Source organism: Pan paniscus, chromosome X (assembly GCF_029289425.2).
Source record: "Pan paniscus chromosome X, NHGRI_mPanPan1-v2.0_pri, whole genome shotgun sequence".
NCBI lineage: Eukaryota > Metazoa > Chordata > Mammalia > Primates > Hominidae > Pan > Pan paniscus.
The window spans coordinates 129,638,965-129,665,961 of record NC_073272.2 but is presented as its reverse complement, the minus strand read 5'-3'; the positions used below and the strand labels follow the sequence as shown (position 1 = coordinate 129,665,961).

The 26,997-nt window shown below is 36.0% G+C and overlaps 1 protein-coding gene across 4 annotated transcripts in view; it reads left to right on the top strand.

Annotated features, from left to right (window-relative positions):
• Positions 1–26,997, top strand: part of ZNF280C (zinc finger protein 280C) — a 66,005-nt gene that overhangs the window by 23,080 nt on the left and 15,928 nt on the right. For 3 of the 4 annotated variants that reach the window (XR_008622797.2, XM_034949766.3, XM_008972357.4), the window contains exons 4-13: positions 1,786–1,851; positions 1,952–2,088; positions 5,959–6,070; positions 9,009–9,179; positions 9,326–9,432; positions 14,914–15,131; positions 16,507–16,664; positions 17,858–17,958; positions 18,731–18,877; positions 25,153–25,284. Coding sequence is in view for 3 of the 4 variants with exons in the window: in XM_034949766.3 (XP_034805657.1) it covers positions 1,786–1,851; positions 1,952–2,088; positions 5,959–6,070; positions 9,009–9,179; positions 9,326–9,432; positions 14,914–15,131; positions 16,507–16,664; positions 17,858–17,958; positions 18,731–18,877; positions 25,153–25,284 (1,349 nt within the window). In the remaining variant the exon portion in view is untranslated. The remainder of the gene's footprint in view (positions 1–1,785; positions 1,852–1,951; positions 2,089–5,958; positions 6,071–9,008; positions 9,180–9,325; positions 9,433–14,913; positions 15,132–16,506; positions 16,665–17,857; positions 17,959–18,730; positions 18,878–25,152; positions 25,285–26,997) is intronic. The other variant, XM_063601926.1, reaches the window with a different exon arrangement.

Genomic DNA, 26,997 nt, shown 5'->3' with positions numbered 1-26,997 from the left:
TACCAGTCTTCTTTCTTACCATGGCAACGAGTAATAGTGTGGTTAAGAGATGAGTTTTAAATTTTCTGAAAGCCTAGTTCTTACTTCTCTTGGCTCTAAACTTGGAATAGCATTTCTACTCAGTTTTATCAGAGGCAGAATAATTTAGCCAGTTGAATTCTCAGTATCATTTCCTGTGGCAAATTGGGAGGTTCTAAGTGGAGAGCCACTTAAATTATTAAATGAGCTAGATATATTTGGCATATTTATTATTGATAGTAGAATAGAATATTCTCTTATTATTTCTAGTCACTGTGACAATTTTTATGCTGAAATATTACCATATTTCAAAATTATTACTCAAATCATCTTGTTGAAGCATGACAAGATTCAAGTTGGATTTATATTGATTGTAGATGACTTAGCAGTACTCAACCAAAACAATGTGTATTCGTTTCAAGAGATTCTATCAAAAAGGGCATTGGGCCCACTAGAATTTCTTTTCTATATTGATAACTCAGAATTTAAGTGATTTTATTGATGTTTTATTTGTGAGCTATAAAATATTTTAGCATATGGGATCTCATCTAAATGTTTATATAGAACAACAATGAAGGCAGGGGAAGGAGAGCAAAAAACTTGTGATTGGTAGACTATAACCACCAACAAGTAAAAATAGCTCTTAGTGGATTGAGTAATACTTATCTTGAATTTCTGAATGAAAACATTATTAAGTTGTTTGAGGAGATTTTTCTTTTAGAAGACTTCCGTAATGTTTACTCATAGAGTACTGCATTTCTATGATCAGAAAGCAACCCTACTTTGGTGTGACCCTTCACTTAATAGAATTGTTTCATGAGATCTGATTCTTTTCTCTTTTTTTTTTTTTTTTTTAAGATGGAGTCTCGCTCTGTCGCCCAGGCTGGAGTGCAGTGGCACGATCTCGGCTCACTGCAAGCTCCACCTCCCGGGTTCACGCCATTCTCCTGCCTCAGCCTCCCAAGTAGCTGGGACTACAGGTGCCTGCCACCATGCCCAGCTAATTTTTTTGTATTTTTAGTAGAGACAGGGTTTCACCATGTTAGCCAGGATGGTCTCGATCTCCTGACCTCATGATCTGCCCGCCTCGGCCTCCCAAAGTGCTGGGATTACAGGTGTGAGCCACCCCGCCTGGCCGGGATCTGGTTCTTTTCTACTAGGAGAGAAAAAAGGAAAATGTTTGAGGTTTTATGGGATTTGTTAATGCTTTGTACCTTTTCCTGATAAGCAATTTTAAGCAAATCACTATTCTTCCAAATTTCAATTTGACTCCTCAGTAACCTAGAAGTTGTGGAGTTCATATGGGTACAAGGGTGTGCAGTCTTAAACCGATCCAGAGGGTTTTGTGAGGCTCAAACTGACTTCTAGCGTAGTAATAGATTTGAAACCCCTTACATTAATCAGATACTCTGAAACTCCAGGTTTAATTTAGTCTAATCAGATACTCTGGAACTCCAGGTTTAATTTAGTCTGTAGTCTCTGATAATTTCCTATTCAGAACTCAAGAGTAATGGTACAGAAAGTTAATCCAGTCAGCCCTCCCATCATGAAACTTCCAGATTTTTAGAGGTGTGAATGTGGCACAGGGTTGGGGAAGGGTTTGATTTCAAGTCACGGGAATCAGAATCTGTACACAACCCTGTCACCATTAAAGGAAAGAAATATACTTCAATTATTGGTTATGCAAAGATATGTTTTTGGAGGAATTTTTCTATTAGTATATAGTTCATTCACATAACAAATTTTAAAATAAATATAATTTTATAGATATTTTGAACAGAGGCCACTCCAGCTCATCTTCAAAAGGAATAAAGAGTGAGCCACACAGTCCAGGTACAGTATTACTGTAGTATTTCAATTTTAAAGTTAAAAATTTTGATATAATTGGTTGTATAGAAATATATTCAATATGTTGTATAATTTTAAAATACAGGTATTCCTAAAATATTCAGGACTGCAAGTCAACGCTGCAGAGACCCACCATCGACTCCAGTGGCTGCCTCGCCTAGATTTCATCTTGTATCTAAATCTTCACAAAGCTCTGTTACTGTTGAGAATGCGTCTAAATCTGTAAGTGTTTATAAAATTACACAATTAATTCAGGGACACATTGGCTATTATAATACTGAGTTAAAATTGTGATCTGTCAGCCGGGCACAGTGGCTCACGCCTGTAATCTTTGGTACTTTGGGAGGCCAAGGCAGGCAGATCGCTTGAGCCCAGGAGTTCGAGACCAGCCTGGCCAACATGGCAAGACCACATCTCTACAAAAATACAAAAAATTAGCTGGGCATAGTGGTGCACCACCTGTAGTCCCAGCTACTCGGGAGGCTGAGATGGGAGGATTGCTTGAGCCCTGGAGGTCAAGGCTGCAGTGAGCCAAGATCATACCACTGCATTCCAGCCTGGGTGAGAGGGTGAGATCCTGATTCAAGAAAAAAACAAAAGCCAACACAAACCCAAAAAATTGTGAACTATCATAGCTAGTTACCATTTCAGTAGAAAAATAATCCCCATCTTTATGATATAACTCAACCAAAACCCAAAATAATAACTGCAGGAATTGTCCAACATATTAATAAATCAGCTAATATGCTTAAATACAGTATTGAAAACTATACTATCTAAATATGAGTGAAAAAGTATGATCAGGTTGGGCATAGTGGCTTACACCTGTAATCGTAGCACTTTGGGAGGCTGAGGGAGGTGGACTGCTTGAGCTCAGTAGTTCGAGATCAGCCTGAGCAACATGGTGAAACCCTGTCTCTATTTAATAAAAAAAATAAAGGCTGGGCGCAATGGCTCATGCCTGTAATCCCAGCACTTTGGGAGGCCGAGGTGGGTGGATCACCTGAGGTCAGGAGTTCAAGACCAGTCTGGCAAACGTGGTGAAACCCCGTCTCTACTAAAAAAAAAAAAAAAAAATTAGCCAGGCGTGTTGGCGCATGCCTGTAGTCCCAGCTGTTTGGGAGTCTGAGGCAGGAGAATTGCTTAAACCTGGGAGGCAGAGGTTGCAGTGAGCCGAGATCGCACAACTGCACTCCAACCCAGGCAACAGAGTGAGACTCCATCTCAAAAAGACAACAACAAAATAAAAAATTAAAATGTATCGCAACATGAATAATGCATAATGGCAACATTTTTAAGTTAATAAACTGAAACAAGTGTTCTTAAATTGGAAAGAGTGTTCTGAAGTCATTATTGCTTATTCTGAAATCATACTTTCATAGTTTAGCTTTAAAAACTTTTAATAAAAGTAATAGATAATGATAATACTTAACATTTACTGGCCTGTTAATATGTACAAGTCTTTGTGCTAATCTTATTTAATTCTTATGGCATCTTTATGAGGTAGGCACAATTTTTATTTATTTTATTTTTTTTGAGACGGTGTCTTGCTCTGTCTCCCAGGTGGGAGTGCAGTCATGTGATCTCAGCTCTCTGCAACCTCTGCCTCCCAAGTTCAAGAGATTCTCCTACCTCAGCCTCCCGAGTAGCTGGTATTACAGGCACGCACCACCACACCCAGTTAATTTTTGTATTTTTAGTAGAGACAGGGTTTCACCATGGTGGCCAGGCTAGTCTCGAACTCCTGACCTCAGGTGATCTGCCAAACCCCCCCCCCCCCCCCCCGGCTTCCCAAAGTGTGGAATTACAGACGTGAGCCACCACGCCCAGCTGAGATGGGCACTATTATTATTACCATTTTATAGTTGAGGAAACTCAGGCTCAGAGAGGATAAATGATTCACTCAAGGACACACAGCTGGTAAATGATGGATCTGGTATTTCAATCCAGGTTAACCCAGAATTTTAAACATGTGTATACACACATCCATTTATACATTTAAGCATATACTTTATTTATTTAGAGACAGGGTCTTGCTCTGTCACCCACTCTGGAATGCAGTAGCATGATCATAGCTCACTGCAGCCTCCAACTCCTGGGCTCAAGCGATCCTTCCACTTAGCCTCCTAAGTAGCTGGGACTACAGGCGTGCACCACCATGCCCAGCTAATTTGGCTTTTAATTTTTTTTAGAGATGGGGCTCTCACTGTGTTGCCCAGGCTGGTCTTGAACTCCTGGCCTCAAGCTATCCTCCATCTCAGCCTCCCAAAGTGTTGGGATTACAGGCGTGAGCCACTGCACTCAGCCCCATTAAGTATGTACTTTTTAAATGGAAGCATTGCCTTAGAGCAGTGGTGTACCCTTACGGTTCCCTAAGTCTCTTTCAGGGATCTGTGGGATTAAAACTATTGTCGTAGACATTTGTGCTCTTCACTGTGTTGACATTGTAAAACTCTCCAAGTGACTGTAATGTGCAGCCAGAGTTGAGAATGACAGACAGATATTCTCGAATGAATTGAGAATCCTACATAAGGAAATTTTATTTAAAAATTTAAATCTATTTCATTATCTGTATCTCAGTTCTTTCAGGCAGGGAAGGAGAGTATTATTATTATCTCTTTCAAAGTGAGTATTATTATTATCTCTTTTAAAGATATAGCTTAAGGACACAGGCTTTGTAATCAGGCGGACCTTAGTTCTGATTCCAGCTCCTTCATCTGTAACAGGCTGGGTTGTACTGGGAACCTTAACTACGAGAAATTTTAGTTTACCTATTTATAAAATGTGAGATAATATTAGGTCTTTATTCATACTGTTATGACAACTATTAATAAAATACATGTACTGTGAAAGAGGCAAGTACATTTTAAATACATAATTATTAGTGGCTCTTATTTCAGTTGGAAAGGTAAATAACTTGAAGCTCAGAAGTGGCTTGCCCAAGGTAACATAGTTAAATAAATGGACAGGTCTTCTGAATCTCAGCCTGTTGCCTAGTCTGCCTTACTGTTACATTTGTTATCTTTCTGAAATATTTTATGAGACATAAGAAATTCCCAATTGGAGAATTATTTAACAGGTTGTTTGTTGAATAATGTGTCTGCTTTCTGAAATTGTGGTACTTAATTTATCAGAGATGTCACCTCAGAAAAGGTTGAAAGTGTTACCTTTATTCAGAGGAACTTCTGTTAACTATTTTTGGAAATTGCAAATGGATATTTTCCACTTTTAAACTTTTAAATAAAAAATATTTAGAGAAAATATTTACTTTGTGGTAAGATTGCACTTGGTTACAATTAAGTCATAGTCTAAAACCTAATCATCTCTCAAAGTGTAAGTACAAAACAAGCAAGCAAAATCTTTATATCCTCATTATAAAAGTATCGTGTAAGGAGGGATAGGTTAGAAAAGAGACAGGGAAGAATATATACTGTATTTTGATTTTCGTTTTCTGTAGATGGTTAGGGTGACATTAGAGTATATCAGTCAGGGGACCATATTAATATATATTTGATATCTATTCCTCATTTTTCACTGAACATTGTACTGGGAACATTGTTCTTTGTCATTGGGTATTTCCCAAAAACATGATGTTATGTGATAGTATCATTTAATTTATTTAGTCATTTCTTTATTGTTATACATACAGGTTTTCAATTTTTGCTATTATAAATCATTCTTCATTAAACATTTTCATTTCTTTAGCATAGATTCTTAGAAATGGAGTAATTGGAATAATTGGACCAAAGAATATGAACTTTTTTAAAAAAGCCCTTGATATAGATACTGCTAAAATTTCCTTGCAGAAAAGTTGTTCCAAAATATAACCTCTACTTTGCCCGTAATATTATTTTAAAATTTTAACATTTTATTTCAAACTAATTTTAGATTTACAGAAAAATTACAAAAATAATGCAGAGTTCCCATATACTCCTCACCCAGTAGATGCTAATTTTGGCAGAGACTAATAATTACCTTTGTGTTTTATACCACATTAGTAATTGAGTTATTAAGATTCTTTATAGTATTGACATACAGCTAAATTTATCTCTATAAAAGTTTATGAAACAAAATAATTGTAAATTTTTACAGGATTTTACAAAGAATTCACAAGTTGGATCGGATAATTCTTCAATTTTACTGTTTGACTCGACCCAGGAATCACTATCACCATCCCAAGACATACCAGCAATTTTTAGAGAAGGTTTGGTTTAGCACTCTTTCATAAAAATTATAAAAAGAGACTTGTCGAATATACATATGGAATTGAATTTCTGTTTTGAAGCCCATACCTTCATGTTAAGTTTTTCATATATTATAACATGGAATAGAGCTAATCATTCCTGAATGCCTTTCTTGGGTGATATAGAAAATTGTATTTAGTGATAGAATGTTTTATTTATTTCTATTAAGTTGGCTAGCACATATTCTTTGCACTCTTTTTCACTTGGAACCAGCCATGGACTGAACAATCTTAATATAATTTCTGTGAGTCAAGGAAGTCCCCTGATGCCTTAAATACTCTGCGAAAACAAGTAGTAATTATTTGGAAGACACTTAATATGAGAAAACGTGCATGGTTATAGTTGATTTCTCAATATGCTAATGTCTTTCTATTCAAATAAATGATGTGGATATGATAGTTAAATATGATTATAGAGTAGTATTGTAAAATGAACGAACTAAAGAAACAGTGATTTCCACATGGTAAGTACTCAGTAAATATACTTTGAAGTAATAATGGAAATTTTCCAATTGAAGTGTTACAGTTCTTTGATGTCCACCATAACAAAGTTCTTCATTAACCTAAAATAGTATGCCAATAAAGGAATTTTGTCTCATTGAAAAATTCCCTATAATCAAAGCAATTACTGTTCTCTATATTACCTAGTTTGATATGTTTCACTAAATGGAAAGAGGAACACAATTTTTTTGCATATGTAATTATTTACCCATAAATTAGTATATAACCTTTACCAAACCAAAACAAAAAAATTATAGTCATATGAATGCCAAAAATATTTTCCCATTTTTATATTACTTGGTTTGATATTCACCTATCTAGGTGTCACTTATCTAGATAGTAAAATAGCCAAGAACCGAAACAAACAGGGAGATAAAACAGTTGTTTTAACTCGGGTTTTGCAAAGCACATGATCTTTATTCATGGAAAAAGTCTGAATTCTTGAAGCTTCCAAAGGGTAAAGACAGTGACTCCTACTCTCTCTCTAAGATTAATACAGCAGAGAGTGGAACTTTGTCCTGAATAGTAAATAGGATTATAGTTGATTGGGAAGGTACAGGTTTAAGCCTTTATTCTAAAGATTTTTGTGGCTTTTATCAAGTCATCTAACCTCTTTATACCTCAGTTTTCTCACATTATTAAAATACTTTCATTTTTCTCACATAAAGCATTTATTCTCCAGACCTGAAATGAGCCAGCCATTTGGATATTAAATGTTAATTCTTGCTCTCTTTATCTCAGGGCTTCTTTGAGGCCCAAATAAAATAAGTGGAAAGTGAAAAATGCATTATCAGTTTTAAAGGATTTGACAATAAACAGTTGTTAGAATGATAATCATGCATGATAATATGTGCTATATGTTCAGAAGCATGATTAATGGACTCCTGTCTAAGATGATCATGGAGAGTTCTTAGAGAAAGCTGGATTTGAACTTGATTTTGAAGAATGAGGATAGGATTTTTATTTGCACAGATAAGAAGAGTTGAGGTAGGGAACACCGCAAGCCAAACACAACACAAATAAGTAAGCTATAAGGGTCAGAATTTAAAACTATTGAGCTCAGGTTGATTTTATTTAACTTAGATTCATCATGCTTAAAATAAGCATATATTAAAACAGTCTGTTATCCAGCTGGTTATATAATCAGTTGCCTAGTCCAAAGTACTAGCACTCATTGGTTGTTAAAGTAACCTAAGCATCTCAGAAAAAATGTTAGTGATTACACAAAAATTAGTCTTAGGTGCCTTCAATATAGCTGGCAGTAATTATGTGCTTTGAGGATGGAAAAAATCATTTCTGTTTAAGGAAAAAATCATTTTTATCTCAAAGAATGAAACACAGATTTAACAGAGGAACCCATTAATGTAATACTTACTTTCCTGGCATATATCTACTCTACTGCTTCTCCTATTAATGTACAGTTGTGAGCTTTTAAAACACGACACGCAGTTTTAGAACCCTTATCACAAAGTACAATCGTATATTATTTTCAAAAATCACTTTTGCTGGGTCTGGTTATAGCCTAAATAGCCCCACATGTCTTGGGAATGCCCTGAATTATATAATCCTTTGGTCTTTAAGGTTGGTGGCTCTCAAACTCAGAACTATCTTTAGCAATGAAATTCTTACTCAGATAAAATTTATGCAGAAATTAATAAAACGTAAAAGCAGAGTTTCTTTATCTGACATACCCATTACATTTTCTAAGATAGACCCATTGGATTAAGGGGAACATACTTTGAAAGTCATTATACTAACTCTAAACCTTTTCATATGAATGAGTGAGGTATTATCATTCAACATTAGTTGTTTCTACTTTGTATATAGGGAGTAAACAAGATAATTTAAACCACCTGTTAGGTTGTTCGGTGGAAAAAGAACCAACTTGAATTTTCCATTACACATCTTAAGTTTTTTAAAAAACATTTAAAAATGTTTCTCTAAACGTTTGGAATAAATTTTTTAAATATTTTACAAACTCAAATGTATTTAAGCATCTAAATATAAGTTGATGTGTAGAAACTTAGGGTATTCCCTGTGCTATAAATTTTATTTATTTTATTTAGCTTGGAATTTTTTGGTCTAACTTTTTTCATGATACCTGTTTGTTTTCTTTATTTGAAAGCATTTTTAGAATTTGGGTATATATTTTGTGAAGTAAAGATATGTAGTTCATAGTAGTAGCTGTTTGTGCAATTTCTGCTTGCTCATATAAATTTTAATCATTCTTTATTGTCATTTGTATGATATGCTTATTAAATTATATTACCTTTAACTTAGTTCCAAACTGTTTTTGCTCAGTTTTAAATGTAAAGCCATTTTGGTAGCAGTTTTACATAAGCAATATTCCATACTGAAATATTTACAAATATCTTTCTCACTATTTAAATCTTTGTAGGTATGAAAAATACTTCATATGTGTTAAAACATCCTTCTACTTCTAAAGTAAACAGTGTTACTCCAAAAAAACCAAAGACCAGTGAAGATGTTCCTCAGATAAATCCCCCCACTTCATTGCCTTTAACTGGCTCTCCTCCAGTGACATCCTCCAAAGTTATGCTGTCAAAAGGTAAACATGAAATCTGACATGTAAAAAAAAAGTATTATTTATATATACGTTTTAGAAATTGTGATGAATTTTAAAACCATTATTAGTGGTCATTTAAGGTTTTAAAAAGATGGATTTGAGTCTTAAAAGTTCTTAATTTATTGTAGGTACAAATACCTCACCTCCATATGATGCTGGAGCAGATTACCTAAGAGCTTGTCCAAAGTGCAATGTTCAGTTCAATCTTTTGGATCCTTTGAAATACCACATGAAGGTAAAACTTTTTTCAAAGTTCAATTGTTAAAAATGTTTTATAGATCCTTGAAAATATTGAAAATTGATATACAGTAAATGCTGGTTTATCCAGATATTTAGAGAAGAAACCTCGTATTGGCATTTCCGTGTAACTTAAGTTAAAATTGATATTCACAATGATTATATAAGATTTTAAAATCCTTTCCAATGATGAAATTTTTAAAATAAAGTTATGGATAGAACTGGAAGCCATTATGTTAAGTGAAATAAGCCAAGCATAGAAAGACAAATGGACGTTGTCACTCATATGTGAGAGCTAAAAAAGTTGATCTCATGGAGGTAGAGAGTAGAACAATAGTTGCCAGAGGCTGGGAAGGGTATGTGTGGAGGGGTAGGAGAAGAGGAAGAGAGGTTGGTTATTATGCACAAATATACAGTTAGATAGAAGGAATAAGTTGTAATGTTTGGTGCAAAGTAGAGTGAAAAATAGCTAGGAGAGAGCACTTAGAATATTGCCAACGCAGAGACATGGTAAATACTCGAGGTAATGGATACCTCAGACATCCTGATTTGATCATTACATATTCTGTGCACTTAAAATATCACATGTACCCCATAATAATTTATAAACATTATGTATCAATTTAAATTTTTTAATTAAGTTCATATGCAGTACAGTGTATGCATATTGTATTTTATTTTTACTTATTTATTTATTTGAGACAGAGTCTTGCTCTGTCACCTAGGCTGGAGTACAGTGGCACAATCTTGGCTCCCTGCAACATTTGCCTCTCCAGTTCAGGCGATTCTCCTGCCTCAGCCTCCCGCGTAGCTGGGATTACACATAGCACCACCATGCCTGGCTAATTTTTGTATTTTTAGTAGAGACGGGGTTTTGCCATGTTGGCCAGACTGGTCTCGAACTCCTGGCATCAAGTGGATCCACTGGCCTCAGCCTCACAAAGTGCTGGGATTACAGGTGTGAGCCACTGCGCCTGGCCTGCATTTTAATTTTAAATGAAAATAATGTACAAATTGCAATATTTTATTGACTAAATTATGACATTCTTCAAACTTCCTGTAAAGCAGGTGTTTTATTAGGTGCTTAATCTTTTGTGTAAAGTGAAAGCTCCTTTTGTTTACCTTATTTTTTGCCCATGGTGACATATCCATGTCGCATTACCCTGTGAAAACCTTACTTTTGCCCGTGGTGACTTAATGCATGTCACATTACCCTATGAAAACCTTAGTCTTACATTTTAATTTTCAACACTCAGAAATAAACTTCTAATGATGGAGCATTTCATATGAAATGATAGTTTTAACTCAATCCATAATATAGTTTATATAGTTATAAATGAATTCTAGCTTTCTATTAATATAGGAAGCTCTTTGAAATTAGGTTTTAGGTAATTTTCACAGTACTAATGGAGTATGGGATTAAGGTAACACGCCACTTAAAATATTTTAGTAGATATTACAGTATTCTGTTATGTGTGTATAAAGATAGTCTGTATTCTCTTTGCATGCCCAGTGTAAATAACAGGAAGGGGCAAAGGAGGCAAGAAAAAAGTCAGTGTTGATTATATGTGGGAAAGAAGTGATGAGAAGAGTGCAAAGCAAAGAAGCAACTTAGAAAAAGGAATTGTTCACTATTTCACAGATTGGCAAATTTTTATTAAAATTCGGCATTTTACAAAAAAGGAATTCTAAAATTGCAAATACAAACATCTTTACTCTGACGCAAAACTGTATTAGAGTCTTTGGCTGTTTTCACCTCCCTGAGTGTGTTTGGGAAAGGGGAATCCAAGTCTCACATTACCACTGTTTCCCTTGATATCTTCCAATGCTGTTTCATAGTGTTGCTCTTTAGGACATAGATGTATCCATCTCTTACGATTCATTGTGGGTGCACCCTTTAGCATTTTTATAGTGTCCTTTTTGTCTGTTCAGTGCTTTTTGTTTGATATCAGGCTCACAACCCTTGCTTTCTTATTGTTTCCACCTGCCTGTTATATTCTTTGCTTATCCTTTTACTTTCAACCCTCCCAAATCACTTTGTTTTTGTTCTTTCTTGCTTTCACCAGAGTTTTTTCTTTTGTGATCCTATATGAAAACTTCTTTTCTTTTAGAAGTTGAGTTAAACCCATGTATATTCATTGGTAGGATAAATTTAACTGGTCTGATAGGTTTAATTGGTCTTAGTTTTGTCACAATGCTTTGTTATGCTTTCTTTGTCCTTTTTTTTTTTTTTAAATGTCTTTCACTTTGTGATTTTAGGAAAGTTTTTCTTTTGTTTTCCACCCTTGTTTTAGTGCGTAGTCTTGTCTTTATTTAACACTTTATTTAGTATTTATTTAGTATGTAGTCTTGTCTTTATTTAACACTTTATTGAGGTATGATTGACCTATAAAAATCTGTATTTAATGTATACAGCTCGATGAGTTTGGAGCTAAGTATACATCCATGAAAACATTACAATTTGTGTCATAAACATAACCATCACCTTCAAAAGTTTCCTCCTACCCTCTTTATTATTATTACCTTTTTGTGATATGAACACAATAGAAAATCTATGCTTTTAGCAAATCTTTTTTTTTTTTTTTTTTTGAGACAGAGTTTCACTCTTGTTGCCCAGGCTAGAGTGCAATGGTGTAATCTCGGCTGACCACAACCGCAACCTCCACCTCCCGGGTTCAAGCAATTCTCCTGCCTCAGCTTTCTGAGTAACCGGGATTACAGGCATGCACCACCACACCCAGCTAATTTCGTATTTTTAGTAGAGATGGGGTTTCTCCATGTTGGTCAGGCTGGTCTCGAACTCCCAACCTCAGGTGATCCGCCCACCTTGGCCTCCCAAAGTGCTGGGATTACAGGCATGAGCCACTGCACCTGGCCAAATTTTTTAAAGTATGTAATACAGTATTGTTAACTATATGCGCTATTCTATATAGTAGATCTCTAGGACTTATTCATCTTGAATAACTGAACCTACGTACCTTTTGACTAATACCTTCCCATTTTCCCCTCCCTCTAGCCCCTGGCAATCACAATTCTACTCTCTGCATCTATGAGTTTGACTATTTTAGATTCCTAATACAACAGAAATCATGTAATATTTGTCTGTCTGTGACTGTCTTATTTTCTTTAGCATGTTTTCCAAATCCATACATGTTGGTGCAAATAAGATTTCTTCCTGTTTTTATGGCTGAATAATATTTGTGTGTGTGTGTGTGTGTGTATATATACGACATCCTCCTCATCCATTTGTATATTAATAGACATTTAGATTGCTTTCATGTCTTGGCTATTATGAATAACCCTGCAATGAAGTCTACCTACATGGGAGTACAGATGTCTCATTGGGATTCCGATTTCAATTCCTTTGGGCATATATACAGAAGTAGGATTACTGGATCATATGGTAGTTCTATTTTTAACTTTTTGAGAAACCTTCCATGTCTTCCATAGCGACTGCACCAATAACATTCCCATCAGCAGTGTAAAATGGTTCCCGTTTTTCCACATTCTTATCAACACTTATCTTTTGTCTTTTTGATATAGCTGTTCTAATAGGTGTAAGGTGATAGTTCATTGTAGTTTTGGTTTGCATTTTCCTAATGATTAGCAATGTTGAGCACCTTTGCACATACGTGTTGGCTACTCATAAGTCGTCTTTTGTCTATTCAATTCCTTGTGCCCATTTTTAAATTAGTGTATTTGGTTTTTTGCTATTGAGTTGTAGGAATTTCTCATATATTTTGGATTTTAACCCTTTCTCAGATAGTTTCTCCTATTTTTTTATCCAGTTATTCTTAGAGAATTCTTCTAGATAAATTCTACAACTGTAAAATATATACAATAAATAAATTAGTTTCATCTCATTGGATAAAAAAGGCTTATATATGAAAGTATTCCACATTAGGATCAGTTTATATGATGTCTTGATTTTATTCATGAGGTAGATTTCCCCTTCAGATATTTAGGCATTCTAGATAGAATATGTTGAGATATTCAAAATGTAACTGATGCTTTTTTGTGTCCCACACATTTTCTAGCATGGTAAGTCTGGAGAATGGCAGTTTAGCTGTGCTCAAAGTCTAGTTCCAACCAGGCTTCACTTAAATATTACTGTGTTATTTGATAATCAAGCTTATACATAATGGCATGTAAAACTACCTTTTAAGCTTTTTTTTTTTTTTGAGACGGAGTCTTGCTCTGTCACCCGGGCTGGAGTGCAGTGGCGCGACCTCAGCTCACTTCAACCTCCGCCTTACGGGTTCAAGCAATTCTTCTGCCTCAGCCTCCTGAGTAGCTGGGACTACAGACACGTGCCACCACGCCCGGCTAATTTTTTTGTATTTTTAATAGAGACGGGGTTTCACCATATTGGCCAGGCTGGTCTCGAACTCCTGACCTCGTGATCCGCCTGCCTCAGCCTCCCAAAGTGCTGGGATTATAGGCATGAGCCACCACACCCAGCCTAAGCTATTTTTTTTTTTAATTATTGTACGTTCAGGGGTACATGTGCAAGTTTGTTAACAAGGGTATATTGCATGATGCTGAGGTTTGGACTTCTACTGATCCTGTCACCCAAATAGTGAACATAGTACCCAATAGGAAGTTTTTCAGCCCCTGCCTTCCTCCCTCCCTCCCAACTTTTGGAGACCTCAGTGTAGTTTCCATCTTTATGTCTGTGTATACCCAATGTTTAGCTTCCACTTACAAGCTTCCACTTATAAGTGAGAACATAAGATATTTAGTTTTTTGTTTCTGTGTTAATTCATTTAGGATAATCGCCTCCAGCTGCATCCATGTTGCTGCAAAGGACGTTATTTCATTCTTTTTTATGGCTGTGTAGTATTCCATAGTGTATGTGTACCACATTTTCTTTATCCAGTCCACTGTTGATGGGCACCTAGGTTGATTCCATGTCTTCGCTATTGTGAATAGTGCTGCAATGAACATACAAGTGTAGGTGTCTTTTTGGTAGAACGATTAATTTTCCAGTGAGTATATACCCAGTGATGAGATTGCTGGGTCAAATGGTAGTTCCATTTTTAGTTCTTTGAGAATCTCCAAACTGTTTCTGCAGTGGCTCAACTAATTTACATTCCTACCAGTGGTGTATAAGCATGTAAGCTGTATCTTGACACAGATATGAAATGGGTGATTTTGGGCCAAGAAAAATATTATTAAATATTTACATCTAAAAAGAAAAATTGCAAGGAAAAAATATTAGATATATAAACATCCCCTGATCTTAAGGTTTTCAATTTGTTTTTGAAGTTATTCCTTTATTAAGATAGTAGGTGTTTATTGTTTGAATTTTGTTAGAATATGTAAAAATGGAAGCCACAATTTTGGTAAGTATCTTTCTAGATACATTGCCAAGCGTAGTTTTATATCATCTGACCTTAGATGTGTAAACACAATCATTTTTTGGTATCTAATCTTTAAAAGAGCTATAGACAAGGCTCATATTTTTTTCCTCTTTCAGCGTTGTTGTCCAGACATGATAACTAAATTTTTGGGAGTAATTGTTAAATCAGAACGTCCATGTGATGAAGACAAGACTGATTCAGAGACAGGAAGGTTGATCATGTTAGTCAATGAGTTTTATTATGGAAGGCATGAAGGAGTCACTGAGAAAGAGCCAAAGACTTACACAACCTTTAAATGCTTCAGTTGCTCGAAAGTTCTTAAAAATAATATTAGGTATGTAAATATTTATTTTTATTTCTGTTTGAAAGTTGGGATATGACAGATAAGAATATAGTATCTTTACATTGCTCTGCCATCCTCGGTAATTAATTCTAATACTTTCTACTAAGAACAGTGGCAGATTATCATGTTGAAAAGCTTTTGTTTCTTCTTGTATTTTGAGAGTTTGACTCCAGGATCCACCTAGTTGTTTTGTTTTCAGATAGCTTAAGAAAAGACAAAATGTATTTTAATTTAGGGGAAAACTACTTCTTTTCCCTACATTTATTACTGAACTAGGCGGTTTCATGAGAAACTTATATTTTCTAGCTGACTTTGAATCTTACTTTTCTTCATGTCACAAGAAGAACCCTATGCAGCATGACCTCCTCCATACTAACCTTATTTAAAGCTCAAATTTTTCCATTTTAAAATAAATTGCAGGCGTTTACCAAAACCAAAGAGAAGTGTTTTGGAGGTGTGAAAAAAGATAAAAACCCAAACCTTCACAATGATTGCTATGTAGGTTGATGACATTATCACTTTGTTTCAAGATTATTTTCTTTAGTGATTCATAATAATTGTAAGTAGTTGACCCAGTCTTAAAACTGTTGTTTACATTGAATAACTTTACTTTGAAATTCAGCAAAAAGTTTTAGTAAGCCCTTTGAAAATGGTATGTCCATTTATATTGTACTCTCTGCCATTGAACATCATAGTTCCTTCTCTTCAGAAGCCTTTTAGAGAAGCTAAAATAGCAGAAGGTAAAACTGAAAAATAGACAGTGCTACAAAGGGCACAGCCTGCTAAGAAAAATGAATAGTTTGTGCTAACAGTAAGCCAGTATAATTAGATAAAACAAAAGGTTCTTGTAATTATAGTCATTAAAATTGCTATTGCATGCATTTAGAAACCAAGACACAAATAAAAATATACCAGCAGTTTGTCTTTTGAGCAGCTGAAACCTTCAAAGCTTTCAAAGATTTGTCTCTTCACTGTAGCTGCTTTTGGTGGTAGGGTTTCCATCCTTTCAGTATTTTATTTTAAAATGTAAATAGTATTTCATGTATGGAAAAGAAGCCTGCTATTTTTCTTTGCTAAAAAAAATTTTAAATCTAAAATAATGATATAGTGTTACAGCAAATTAGTGATGTTTCATACTACTACATTAATGGATTATTTTAGAAACAAAGATAAAAAAACCTTACTGAGCCACTTAATGAAAGTAAATTATTTAAAGTACACACTTTCTAGAGGGCTTTCAGGCCTTGGAGATGTTATTTTGAGTCATAGAATTACATTTTAAAAATTTATTTTCAGAGACTTATTTGTGAGGTTTTTCTTTGGTTATAAGTCTCAATTTTTGCTCTTACTGGCAAATTGTTTGTAGGTTTATGAACCACATGAAACATCACTTGGAACTTGAGAAGCAGAACAGTGAAAGCTGGGAAAACCACACCACCTGCCAGCACTGTTACCGGCAATATCCCACACCCTTCCAACTGCAGTGCCACATTGAGAGTACACACACTCCCCATGAGTTTTCTAGTAAGTGAAAGTTTCTTTGGAATCCTGAATATTGTTGACTTTGATCATCCGAACTGTGAGGAAACCTTAAAAATTCTGACAGAAAAAAATAAGAAGTAGACTTTGTCATATGAGGGCAAAATTGAAAAAAAAAAATCATAACTTTTATAAACCTAGATGAAATGTGTTCTAAAGCCAGGTGTGATGGTGCATGCCTATACGCCCAGCTACTGAGGAGGCTGAGGCAGGAGGATCACTTGAGCCCATGAGTTCAGTACTATAGAATGCTATGATCAATTGCACCTGTGAATAGCCACTGCACTCCAGCCTGGGCAACATAGTAAGACCCTGCCTCTACAAAAAAAAAAAAAAAAAAAAAGTAGAAGAAAAAAATTGTTAAAATTGAAGTCCCTTGGTCGGGCGCAGTGGCTCATTCCTGTAATCCCAGCACTCTGGGAAGCTGAGGTGGGTTGATCACCTGAGGTCGGGAGTTAGAGACCAGCCTGACTAACATGGAGAAACCCCATCTGTACTAAAAATACAAAATTAGCCAGGCAAGGTGGCGCACGCCTGTAATCCCAGCTACTTGGGAGACTGAGGCAGGAGAATCACTTGAACCCAGGAGGCAGAGGTTGCGGTGAGCCGAGATGGCACCATTGCACTCCAGCCTGGGCAACAAGAGCGAGACTCCATCTCAAAAAAATAAAATAAAATAAAATAATTGAAATCTTTCTTATAAACAATTCATTAGTGGAAACTTCCTTGGCACATGCATTGGTGTAGGGGACTAAATTAGAACACCCAGATTCCATGGTTTTCAAATTTGAAGTTAATTGTCTTGATTTACACTTTAGACAAAAGTTAACTACAATGTTAAGATTTAGAGTCTGAGACGCGGACAAATTTGGTTCAGATTCCAACTTTGCCTCTTACTACAGCTGTGAGATCTCAAGCAAGTTACTTAATTTTTCTGTGCTTCTGGTTCCTCATCTGAAAAATAGGAATAAAAATAACAGTACCTTCCTCAGTGATGTTACGAGAATTAAATAAGCTAATATATCCTTGGAACAGCATTACAGAGTCAACAGCTATAGAATTGTTAGAACCACATCACTGTTACTTCTACTATTATTATTACTTGTTGTGGATGTACAAAATGAATCTTTTTTTATATACATCCTTAAATGGTATAATGTGTTTTTTTCCACTTTCAGCTATTTGCAAAATCTGTGAATTATCATTTGAAACAGAGCATATTCTTTTACAACATATGAAGGACACCCATAAACCTGGTGAAATGCCATATGTTTGCCAGGTACACACACATTTTATTGTGTAGTTAAGTGTTTAATTTTCATGTGCCATGAAATAGTATTGTTCTTTTGATTTTTTAAAGCCATTTAAATAGAATTAGTTACTATGCTAAAATTGAAGACCCTCTTCATTAGTGGAAACCCCCTTGGGTTTGACTCATGCATTGTAAGTAAAGGGGTGGAGTAGATTTTGCCTGTGGGTTGTAGTTTGCTGACCTCTGTGCTAGATGAGGAAATGCCCTACTAGAGAAAGACAAATATGTGGGTTATCATATAGGGAAAATTATAGATATGCTAGAGAAATAGGAAAATCTCTTAGTTATAGAAAACCAAATTAAATGCTTTGGGATCAGTGTTCCAGAATTTGAAGTGGCTTCCAGTAACGAGGAAGTGAGATGAAGATAAATTGACACTGGCATAGCATGGATGCTATTTAAAATCTAAAGAAGAGAATACTCTGTTTTATATAGCAGGAAAAACTTTTTAGAACAAGATTTGGCAGAGGTTGAAAATTCACATCAAGATAGGGGGTGGTAGATTTGAAAAGAAGAAGAGAGTCTTACTGTGTTTTGGAATATATGCCTAAACTTTGAAAGATATCTTTCAAAGATTATCTTTATTACTTGCAGTAATATGATTCTTGGTTGTATAGGCAGCAGAGCTGGACTAGTAGTACATGTTCTTCCAAACAGATGACCCGTTATTGCTACTTTGATTGTAATTGCAAGAAGTTATAAAATATCAAGTTAAACTAAGCCTTCTTTATATTTCTAGGTTTGCCAGTTTAGATCATCAACATTTTCTGATGTAGAAGCTCATTTTAGAGCAGCCCATGAAAACACTAAGAACTTGCTATGTCCATTTTGCCTCAAAGTTAGTAAAATGGCAACCCCCTACATGAATCATTACATGAAGCATCAGGTGAGATTAAGCAGTTCTTATTTGTTCATGTTGTCTTAGTGAAAAGATGTAGATCTATATGTATAGATCTATAGCTACATCTATATCTATCTATAACGTAGAACATTGGTTAGATTTGTTCTGGACAGAAAGCAAAGTTGTTCTGAATGACACAATTAATTTATAATTTATGCTGAATAACTTGTGAAACTTTCACTTATTTTCCTTGCTTGCTTTCTGGTGACACTGAGAATCATAAATAGTCAAAGTTCTGAAAGATAGCTAGAAATAGGAACCCCAAAATGGAGGAAAAAACAGAAGATTCATGAAATATTTAGGTTAGATATTTCAGGACCTAAGGGTGGTGGGACTGGGAATGACTTTGAAGGTGCTTATCAAGAGCAGGAAAAAGAATAAGTTTGAATGGAGGAACATAAGATTAAGGACTCATAACCTTGTATTTTCCTCTTTCTCTTGAAATCTTATTTCTACTTTCTAGCCCACTTTTTATTATGAGACATGTGGTTGTCATCAGTGACCCAGAATTGACTTTTGTAGCAGCCAGTAACAAAGGAAACAGCAAGAACACTTATGACCAGATATGTGAACTATACTAGAGAACTATATTTAGGTTATAACTTACTTACTTTGTGACTTTTGCCAGTTCTGCTATATAATTTCTGGGATACCAGTATTGATGCTTGCATCTTTCCCTTGAATTCTGATTTTATGCTTACTGATTCTTTTCCTCAATTCGAGCATCCTGTGGGCTGAAAACTTTGATGAAACAGTGGGCGCCTATTCTTGAGTGTTTGAAACAGCAATAGTGCCTTTGCCAAAATCAGAAGTCAACGGATTTACTAAGTCTGGTCATGTAATCAAGTTTTGCCTCCTCACTGATCAGCTCATTACATTTTCGTAGTATTGATTGCATTGTCTCGGCAAGTTCATTCAGTACTGGCACTAACGTCGCCCTTGAATGTAGTCATTGGATGATCATGAAATCAACTTATAGTTGTTAATTGGAAAAAAAAGTCATAAAAATAGAATTTCCAAACACATTCAGATTACCTGTGTTATGACTTGGATGGTATCAGTGTCTTTTTTTTTTTCTTTTTTTTTTTTTCTTTTATCCTGGTAGGCCATCTCACCCTTAAAAACCTTTGGCAAAATCTTTCTAGGGTTTCCACCAACAGTGTTCACTCAGATGTTAATAAGTGTTCCCCTCTTAACTTGTTCCTGGTAAAAGAAATTTAGTGAATGGCTGGATTTACGAAATTCATAGAGGTGTTTTTTGTTTATTTTTAACAACAAGACTTTTCAGAGCTTTTAATATGCTAATACTGTAAATCTCTAAGCAAGGGACATAGTGTGTAATAGTCCTCAAACATTTTTAACCTTTGAGCCCTTTATTTGCACAATACCTATTAACATTTCTTGAGGTATAGAGTTTGGGAAACACTATTCTTGGTGGTCTGTATTTCATTTTTTGGCCTTCAATTTTGAAAAGAAGAGTGGAACATAAAGCAGTATCTCTGACTGTCTAATTATGGGTTTTTTAACATAATTCTTTCCCCTGTGCTTTACTAAGCTCCAGAGTGATATAGATGTAGATTTGAAGGGAGTGATAACATGCTTAGAAAGGTAAGAAAGACATAATGAACCCACTTTGTGAGCTGTGTCTTATAAGTGGTTTATCTGATCTGTAGTCATTCTTCATATCCTAAGTTGTATGCCTTAACTTGCTGTATGTATTGGAAAGAGTTACCCAACAGGTCTGAGTTGCTCAAATATTGCACAATTTCAGAAGTGCCTGCTTGTATAACTGGCCCTTGACTAAATCTTGGAAATTGAGCTTCTAAAATGTTCTCTATGTTATTAACTGATGAGAGTGGTTTACATGCCTGGAACCTTGAGCCATGTTGTACCAGTTAGTCAAGAAAATTCGCACAAAAAAATACGGTTATGGTGACCACCTGCTTTTCTTGCAGTGGGAGGAGTCGTCTGAAAATTTGGTGGCTTACCTCCATAAAAAACCTAAGCTCTTAGACTCAAGAGAGCTTTCCCATCAAGCAACACTTTATACGTGTTGCTGCAGTTCATTGCTGAGGGATTTTATACATGTTGCTGCAGTTCATTGCTGAGGGATTAAGTGTGTCCTATGTGACTCCATTGGAATAGAGCTCTTAGAAGTTGGCGCCTGGTAATCCTCTAGAAGCTATCCAGTACACCGTTTTCCTTTATTAATCCTGCTCTGTACCCTTACACTGTAATAAAACATAGCTGTGAGTATAACACTAAGTCCTATCGATCCTTCTGCTGAATCATCACATCTGGGAGTAGTCTGAGGGACCACCAAGGTGCCACAGGTGCTGTCTTAGTCTGTTTGAGCTACTATAACATGCTATTATACCATTGACTGGGAAGCTTAAACAACAAGCACTTATTTCTCTCTGTTATAGAGGCTGTAAAGTCCAAGATCAGGGCACCAGTGGTTCAGTGTCTGGTGAGGACCTGCTTCCTTGTTCATAGATGGCCATATTCTCACTGTGTCTTCACATGGGGGAAGGGGTGGAGAGGGCTCTCTAGGGTCCCTTTTATAAGGACACTAATCCCATTTATGACAGCTCCACCATCATAATCTAATTAGTTTCCAAAGGCTTCACCTCCCAATACTATTACATTGAAAATTAGGATTTCGCCATATGAATTGGGGGGCGGAGGGGACACAGGCATTCAGTCCATTTCAGGTGCTGAATTTTTTTGTTAAGTTTGGAGTACCTGAAGAGTAAACAGTCAGCAGTGAAGAGGTAAGATTCTATTGATAAGAAGGATCATCAGACTTCTCTGAAGGTATTTGCAGTTTGCATAATTATTCACAAAAGACTCAAAAACCTGAGCTGACCAATATTATAAGCTTACAATTTAGATGGCATTAGTGCAATTTTGTGTAATAAGAATTATTGACTCTATGGTTTATTTTATTCTTTTTGAAAACTTTGATTGCAACTTTTCCCTAAAAATAATATATTATTATGTCTTGAGTGATTTTGGAGTTAGCAATGCAGTTTATACATTTTTTAACAAAGGACGAAAGACTCCACATGTGTTAAATATCCTCATTAGCTCTTTAATAACAACAATAAGCAGTTAACATATAATAATCACTTACCATTTGACAGCCACTGGTGCTTTTACATGCATTATCTTGTTTAATCTTCACAGCCACCCTAGGAGGCAGGTATATGATTGTTTTCATTTTATAGATGAGGAAACAAAGCTTTATAGAAAGTAATTTGCCCAGTGTCACATTCCCTAATAAATGGCGGAGCCCAAAATTGATTTATAGCCCAAGCTTCCACCGCAGACTCATATTCCACATTGACATTAGGTCTAAAGGCAGAAATTACAGATAGTTACCCTTGAAAATCCCTCAAATTGGCCAGGTGCAGTGGCTCATGCCTGTAACCCCAGCACTTTGGGAGGCCAAGGCAGGCGGATCACCTGAGGCCAGGAGTTTGAGACTAGCCTGGCCAACATGGTGAAACCCTGTCTCTACTAAAAATAAAAAAAATTAGCTGGGTGTGGTGGTGCATGCCTGTAATCCCAGCTACTCGTAGGCTGACGGGGGAGAATCACATGAACCCGGGAGGCAGAGGTTGCAGTGAGCCAAGATCATGCCACTCCAGCCTGGGAGACAGAGCAAGACTCCGTCTCAAAAGAAAAAAAAATTCCTCATATAACCCAAAAACCATATAGTATGCATGTCAAGAAGTTCAACACTTAACTTTTTCTCTACCCTTGGAACAAGTTACTGTTTCTTTGGTTAAACATTATTTTAAAAATGTATTAGTTGGGCACAGTGGCTCACGCCTGTAATCCCAGCTCTTTGGGAGACCGAGGAGGGTGGATCACTGGAGGTCAGGAGTTCGAGACCAGCCCGGCCCCATCTCTAAAAATACAAAATTAGCCAGGTGTGGTGGCAGGTGCCTGTAATCCCAGCTAGTTGGGAGGCTGAGGCAGGAGAACTGCTTGAACCCAGGAGACGGAGGTTGCAGTGAGCCGAGGTTGCGCCATTGCACTCCAGCCTGGGCAACAAAAGCAAAACTGTATCTCAAAAAACAAAAAAAAGTATCATCTGTGATCATTAGCACAATGCAAGCATACATACATAAGAGGGATATCCAGGACTTGAGTCCAACTAAGGGAATAGTAGATTAATGTCTCCCATCTTGGGGCTCTGGACAAATAAATACTCACTGAATGAAATGGCAGACACTTTGAACTAGTTAAATTGTGCCTGCTGCTCATTTGTACTCTGTCAGTCTCTTGCCTCACTTTATTTCTTTATTTAAGAAATATTTGAGTGCCTAATATATGCCAAGGACTGTTTTAGGTACTGGGGATACAGAAGTAAGCAAAGCAAGGTTTGTACTCACTGAAATAATGCATCATGGTAGAGAAGGGGGTGTGTGTGTGTGTGTGTGTGTGTGTGTGTGGTGTCTGAATGTATATGTATGCCAGCTGATGGTAAGTACCATGGGAAGAAAATATAGGTAGATAGAGAGTGCCAGGGCTCAGGTGAAGGAGTGGTTTCTGTTTTTTAAATGGTGTGGTCAAAGAGGGCTTCTCCAAAGGGAATAAGAGAGTAAGTCATGTGGCTTACTCATCTGGGAGAGAATGTTCCAGGTAGAGGGAACAATAGGTAGGCAGTGAAGTGAACATATACCTAGGATATTCAAGGAAGAGCAAGGAGACCAGTGTGGCTGGAGCACAGTAAACAAGTGAGAGGAAAAGTAGTAGGAGATGAAATTGTAGCAAGAGAATGTAAGCCAGATCATTTGAGGACTTGTAAGCCAGAGTCAGAATTCTGGAGTGTTACGGAAAGCCATTTGGAGGGTTTAACCATGTGAAAGATCTGTAACATTTTAAGATCACTCTGACAGCTATGGGAAGAACAGACTAGGAGAAAGGATGGAAATAGGGAGAAGATAGGCTCTTGCAAGAGTCCGCGTAAGTGGCTCAGACAAGTATAGTAGCAGTGATTGGAGGTGATGAGAAATTGAAAGATTATAAATGTTTTTTGTTTTAAGGTATCACTGACAGGTTTTATTAATTTGTTGAATGTGGGATGTAAGAGAAAGAGAAGAGTTAAGAGTGACCAAGTGTTTTTTGTCCTGAGCAGCTGCAAGAATTTAGATCCCATATACTGAGATATTGGGAAGAGTAGGGAAGGAACAGATTTTGTGCCCTTCCCCACTCAGGATGAATGAGAGGGAATCTAGAGTTCAACTTTTTGTCCATGTTGATTTGAAATACCTATTAGGCATCAAGAGATGTCAAGTAGGCGGTGGGTGGATGCTATTTAAAGCCATGAAACTGAATGAGGTATAGGTATAAGTAGAGAAAAAAATTGTGGGAACTGTACTCTGCGGGAACATTCTATCCATCATCTTAATTTGCTGTTTATTACTTAGCTGAGATTTTCTTCTTTCCCCTTCTCTCTTGAGCACCTACAGGTAAATCTGTTTGTGTTTACTGTACCTATGGTATGATCCAGTACACCACACTTCTAAAATAGTCTGAAGATCAAACTAAAATAGTAATGCAAACACCTTATCTTTATATATTGCTTTGAACTTTGTAAAGAGCTTTTATTTAGCAAATGCTTTTTATGCACCAATAACTATTAGATACTTTCATACATGTTACCTCGTTTGGTTTTCCTAAAAGATTGTTTGTGTTTTATATGCAAATGATGAGCTGGTGGAGATACATCTTTAAAGAAAGCTTTCTTTTGTATTTGTATGTTGTTCTAAATTTATAATAAATATAAAATATATTTTAATTAATGAGAACATATGCATAAAGATGGCGATTGTATAGTAGAAAGAACACTAACCAGCTATGGGCAAGTGCAAATTTCTCTTGGGTCCCATTTCCCATTGGTAAAATAATAATGGGACTAGGTTTGAGGAGGGATTTAGTCAAGGGTTTCTCAAACAATAGATTGGGATCCATTCGTATTTATGCCTCTACAATCAGTATAGAACTTTTCCAATTAAAATCTAATTATATACTTTTTATGTTTGATCCTTATATGGTAACTAATGCTTTTGAAACTCAAATACTAACACAAGGAGTACTTTTAAATAATAGATCACTTTGAATTGTCTGTGGTGGGAGATGGTAAAATTCTGGTTGTAAATTTATTTAGATTTTAGAATTAAGAGCAATTTCAGCTCCTAGGATTTGTGGTGGTGGAAGTTATTATATCTAATATTTTCTGTAAACAGAAAAAAGGAGTTCATCGTTGCCCAAAATGCAGACTACAATTTTTGACCAGGAAGGAGAAAGCTGAACATAAGGCGCAGCATCGTACATTTATAAAGCCTAAAGAACTAGAAGGATTGCCTCCTGGAGCAAAAGTGAGTTTGTGAGGGAGTTTTTGGTGGTTTTTTGCACATTCTATTAATTTTTTATTTTTTTTTATTATGGATAGAAGGAATAAGATCTAGTGTTAGAAAGCTCACTAGGGCAACTATATTAACAATAATTTATTGTGTATTTCAAAATAACTAAAAGAGTGGAATTGGAATGTCCCTAACACAAATAAATGATACTTGAGGTGATGGATACCCGTTACCCTGATTTGATCATTATGTATTGTATGCTTGTATCAAAATATCCCATGCATCCCAAAAGTGAGTTTTAAATATGCTGTATTTTTAACATTTTGTATGATAATAGAAACAAACTACTGCCTGGTTTTATCTATTGAATATAATATTAAAATTGACCTCTGGTTGTTATTAAGACTTTAATTTTAGGTTTTATCATTCTTATGCTTGTAAAGAAAAACTTCTAACCATTGTTTTTTTTAGTTGATTGACGTGGTTTGTTGGATCTAGTGCAACTAGATTGTAGACTAAGTTGGCAGGTCGTTTCAATGTTCTGTAGGCTGTTTTTGAGCTATTCCAGTTGTCAGTGTGTATGTCTTTTTCAGTTGCTAGACTATAAGATATTTAAGATCAGGAATTATATTTAATTTATCTTTGTGTCCCCAGCTTCTGTCACAGTGCCTTGAATGCCATAGGTTTGTTGAAGTTAGTATTACTAATCTACTCTCAGAGAAGCAAGTTTTGCTCCTGGATAGCATAGCATTGCTGTTTTTCATGAGCAAGCACACATCAGACTACAAATTTCTTTCTCCTTGTTTGCCTTATATACATATGTTTTCGCTGACTTTTTTTTTTTTTTTTTTTTTTTTTTGAGACAGAGTCTCACTCTATCCCTCGGGCTGGAGTGCAGTGGCGCGATCTCAGCTTACTGCAGCCTCCGCCTCCCGGGTTCAAGTGATTCTCGTGCCTCAGTCTCCCAAGTAGTTGGGATTACAAGCATGCAGCATGATGTCCAGCTAATTGTTTGTATTTTTAATAGAGACTGGGTTTCGCCAACATGGCCAGGCTGGTCTCAAACTCCTAGCCTCAAGTGATCTGCCCGCCTCGGCCTCCCAGAGTGTGGGGTTACAGGCATGAGCCACCACGCCTGGCCCTCTGACTTCTTTACATAAAGTTAGCTCTTGAATATTTTCTCCAGTAAAGAGATAGATAATCCAAGGTGAGATAATCCCTAAACATTTGTATTTCACTTTGAGTACATGCTTTTGAATGCGAGTATGTCTGCTATTTAAATTAACAAAAATAATATAAAACAATTATCTGAATATCTAGCGTAAGATAAACCATCTGGCATCCTTCCCTGCAATCCATTTGTTCCATGTGGGTATTAGACATGCAGAATATTAATGTAGGCAGTACAATTCTCTCTCACATCTTCCCTTATTAATAAGATACCAATAGTAATGATAATATTGATAATGATACTATATGTCTTATAGCACTTTAGAATTAAGTGTTCGGTGTGCCTTTCCATACATTTTATTATTTAACCTATGTGGTGATCCAGTGATATAGACAAGGCAAGTATTATCCCCATATTAGAAATGAAGAGGCTCAGAGAGGCTAAATTCCTTACTCAAGGTCATGTAGCTAGGAAGAGGTGGTACTAAGATTCTTAAACTCAGGTCTTTTGACTTCTACTCTAGTGCTTTCAAAACATGTATTTTCTTTTTGCAAGCT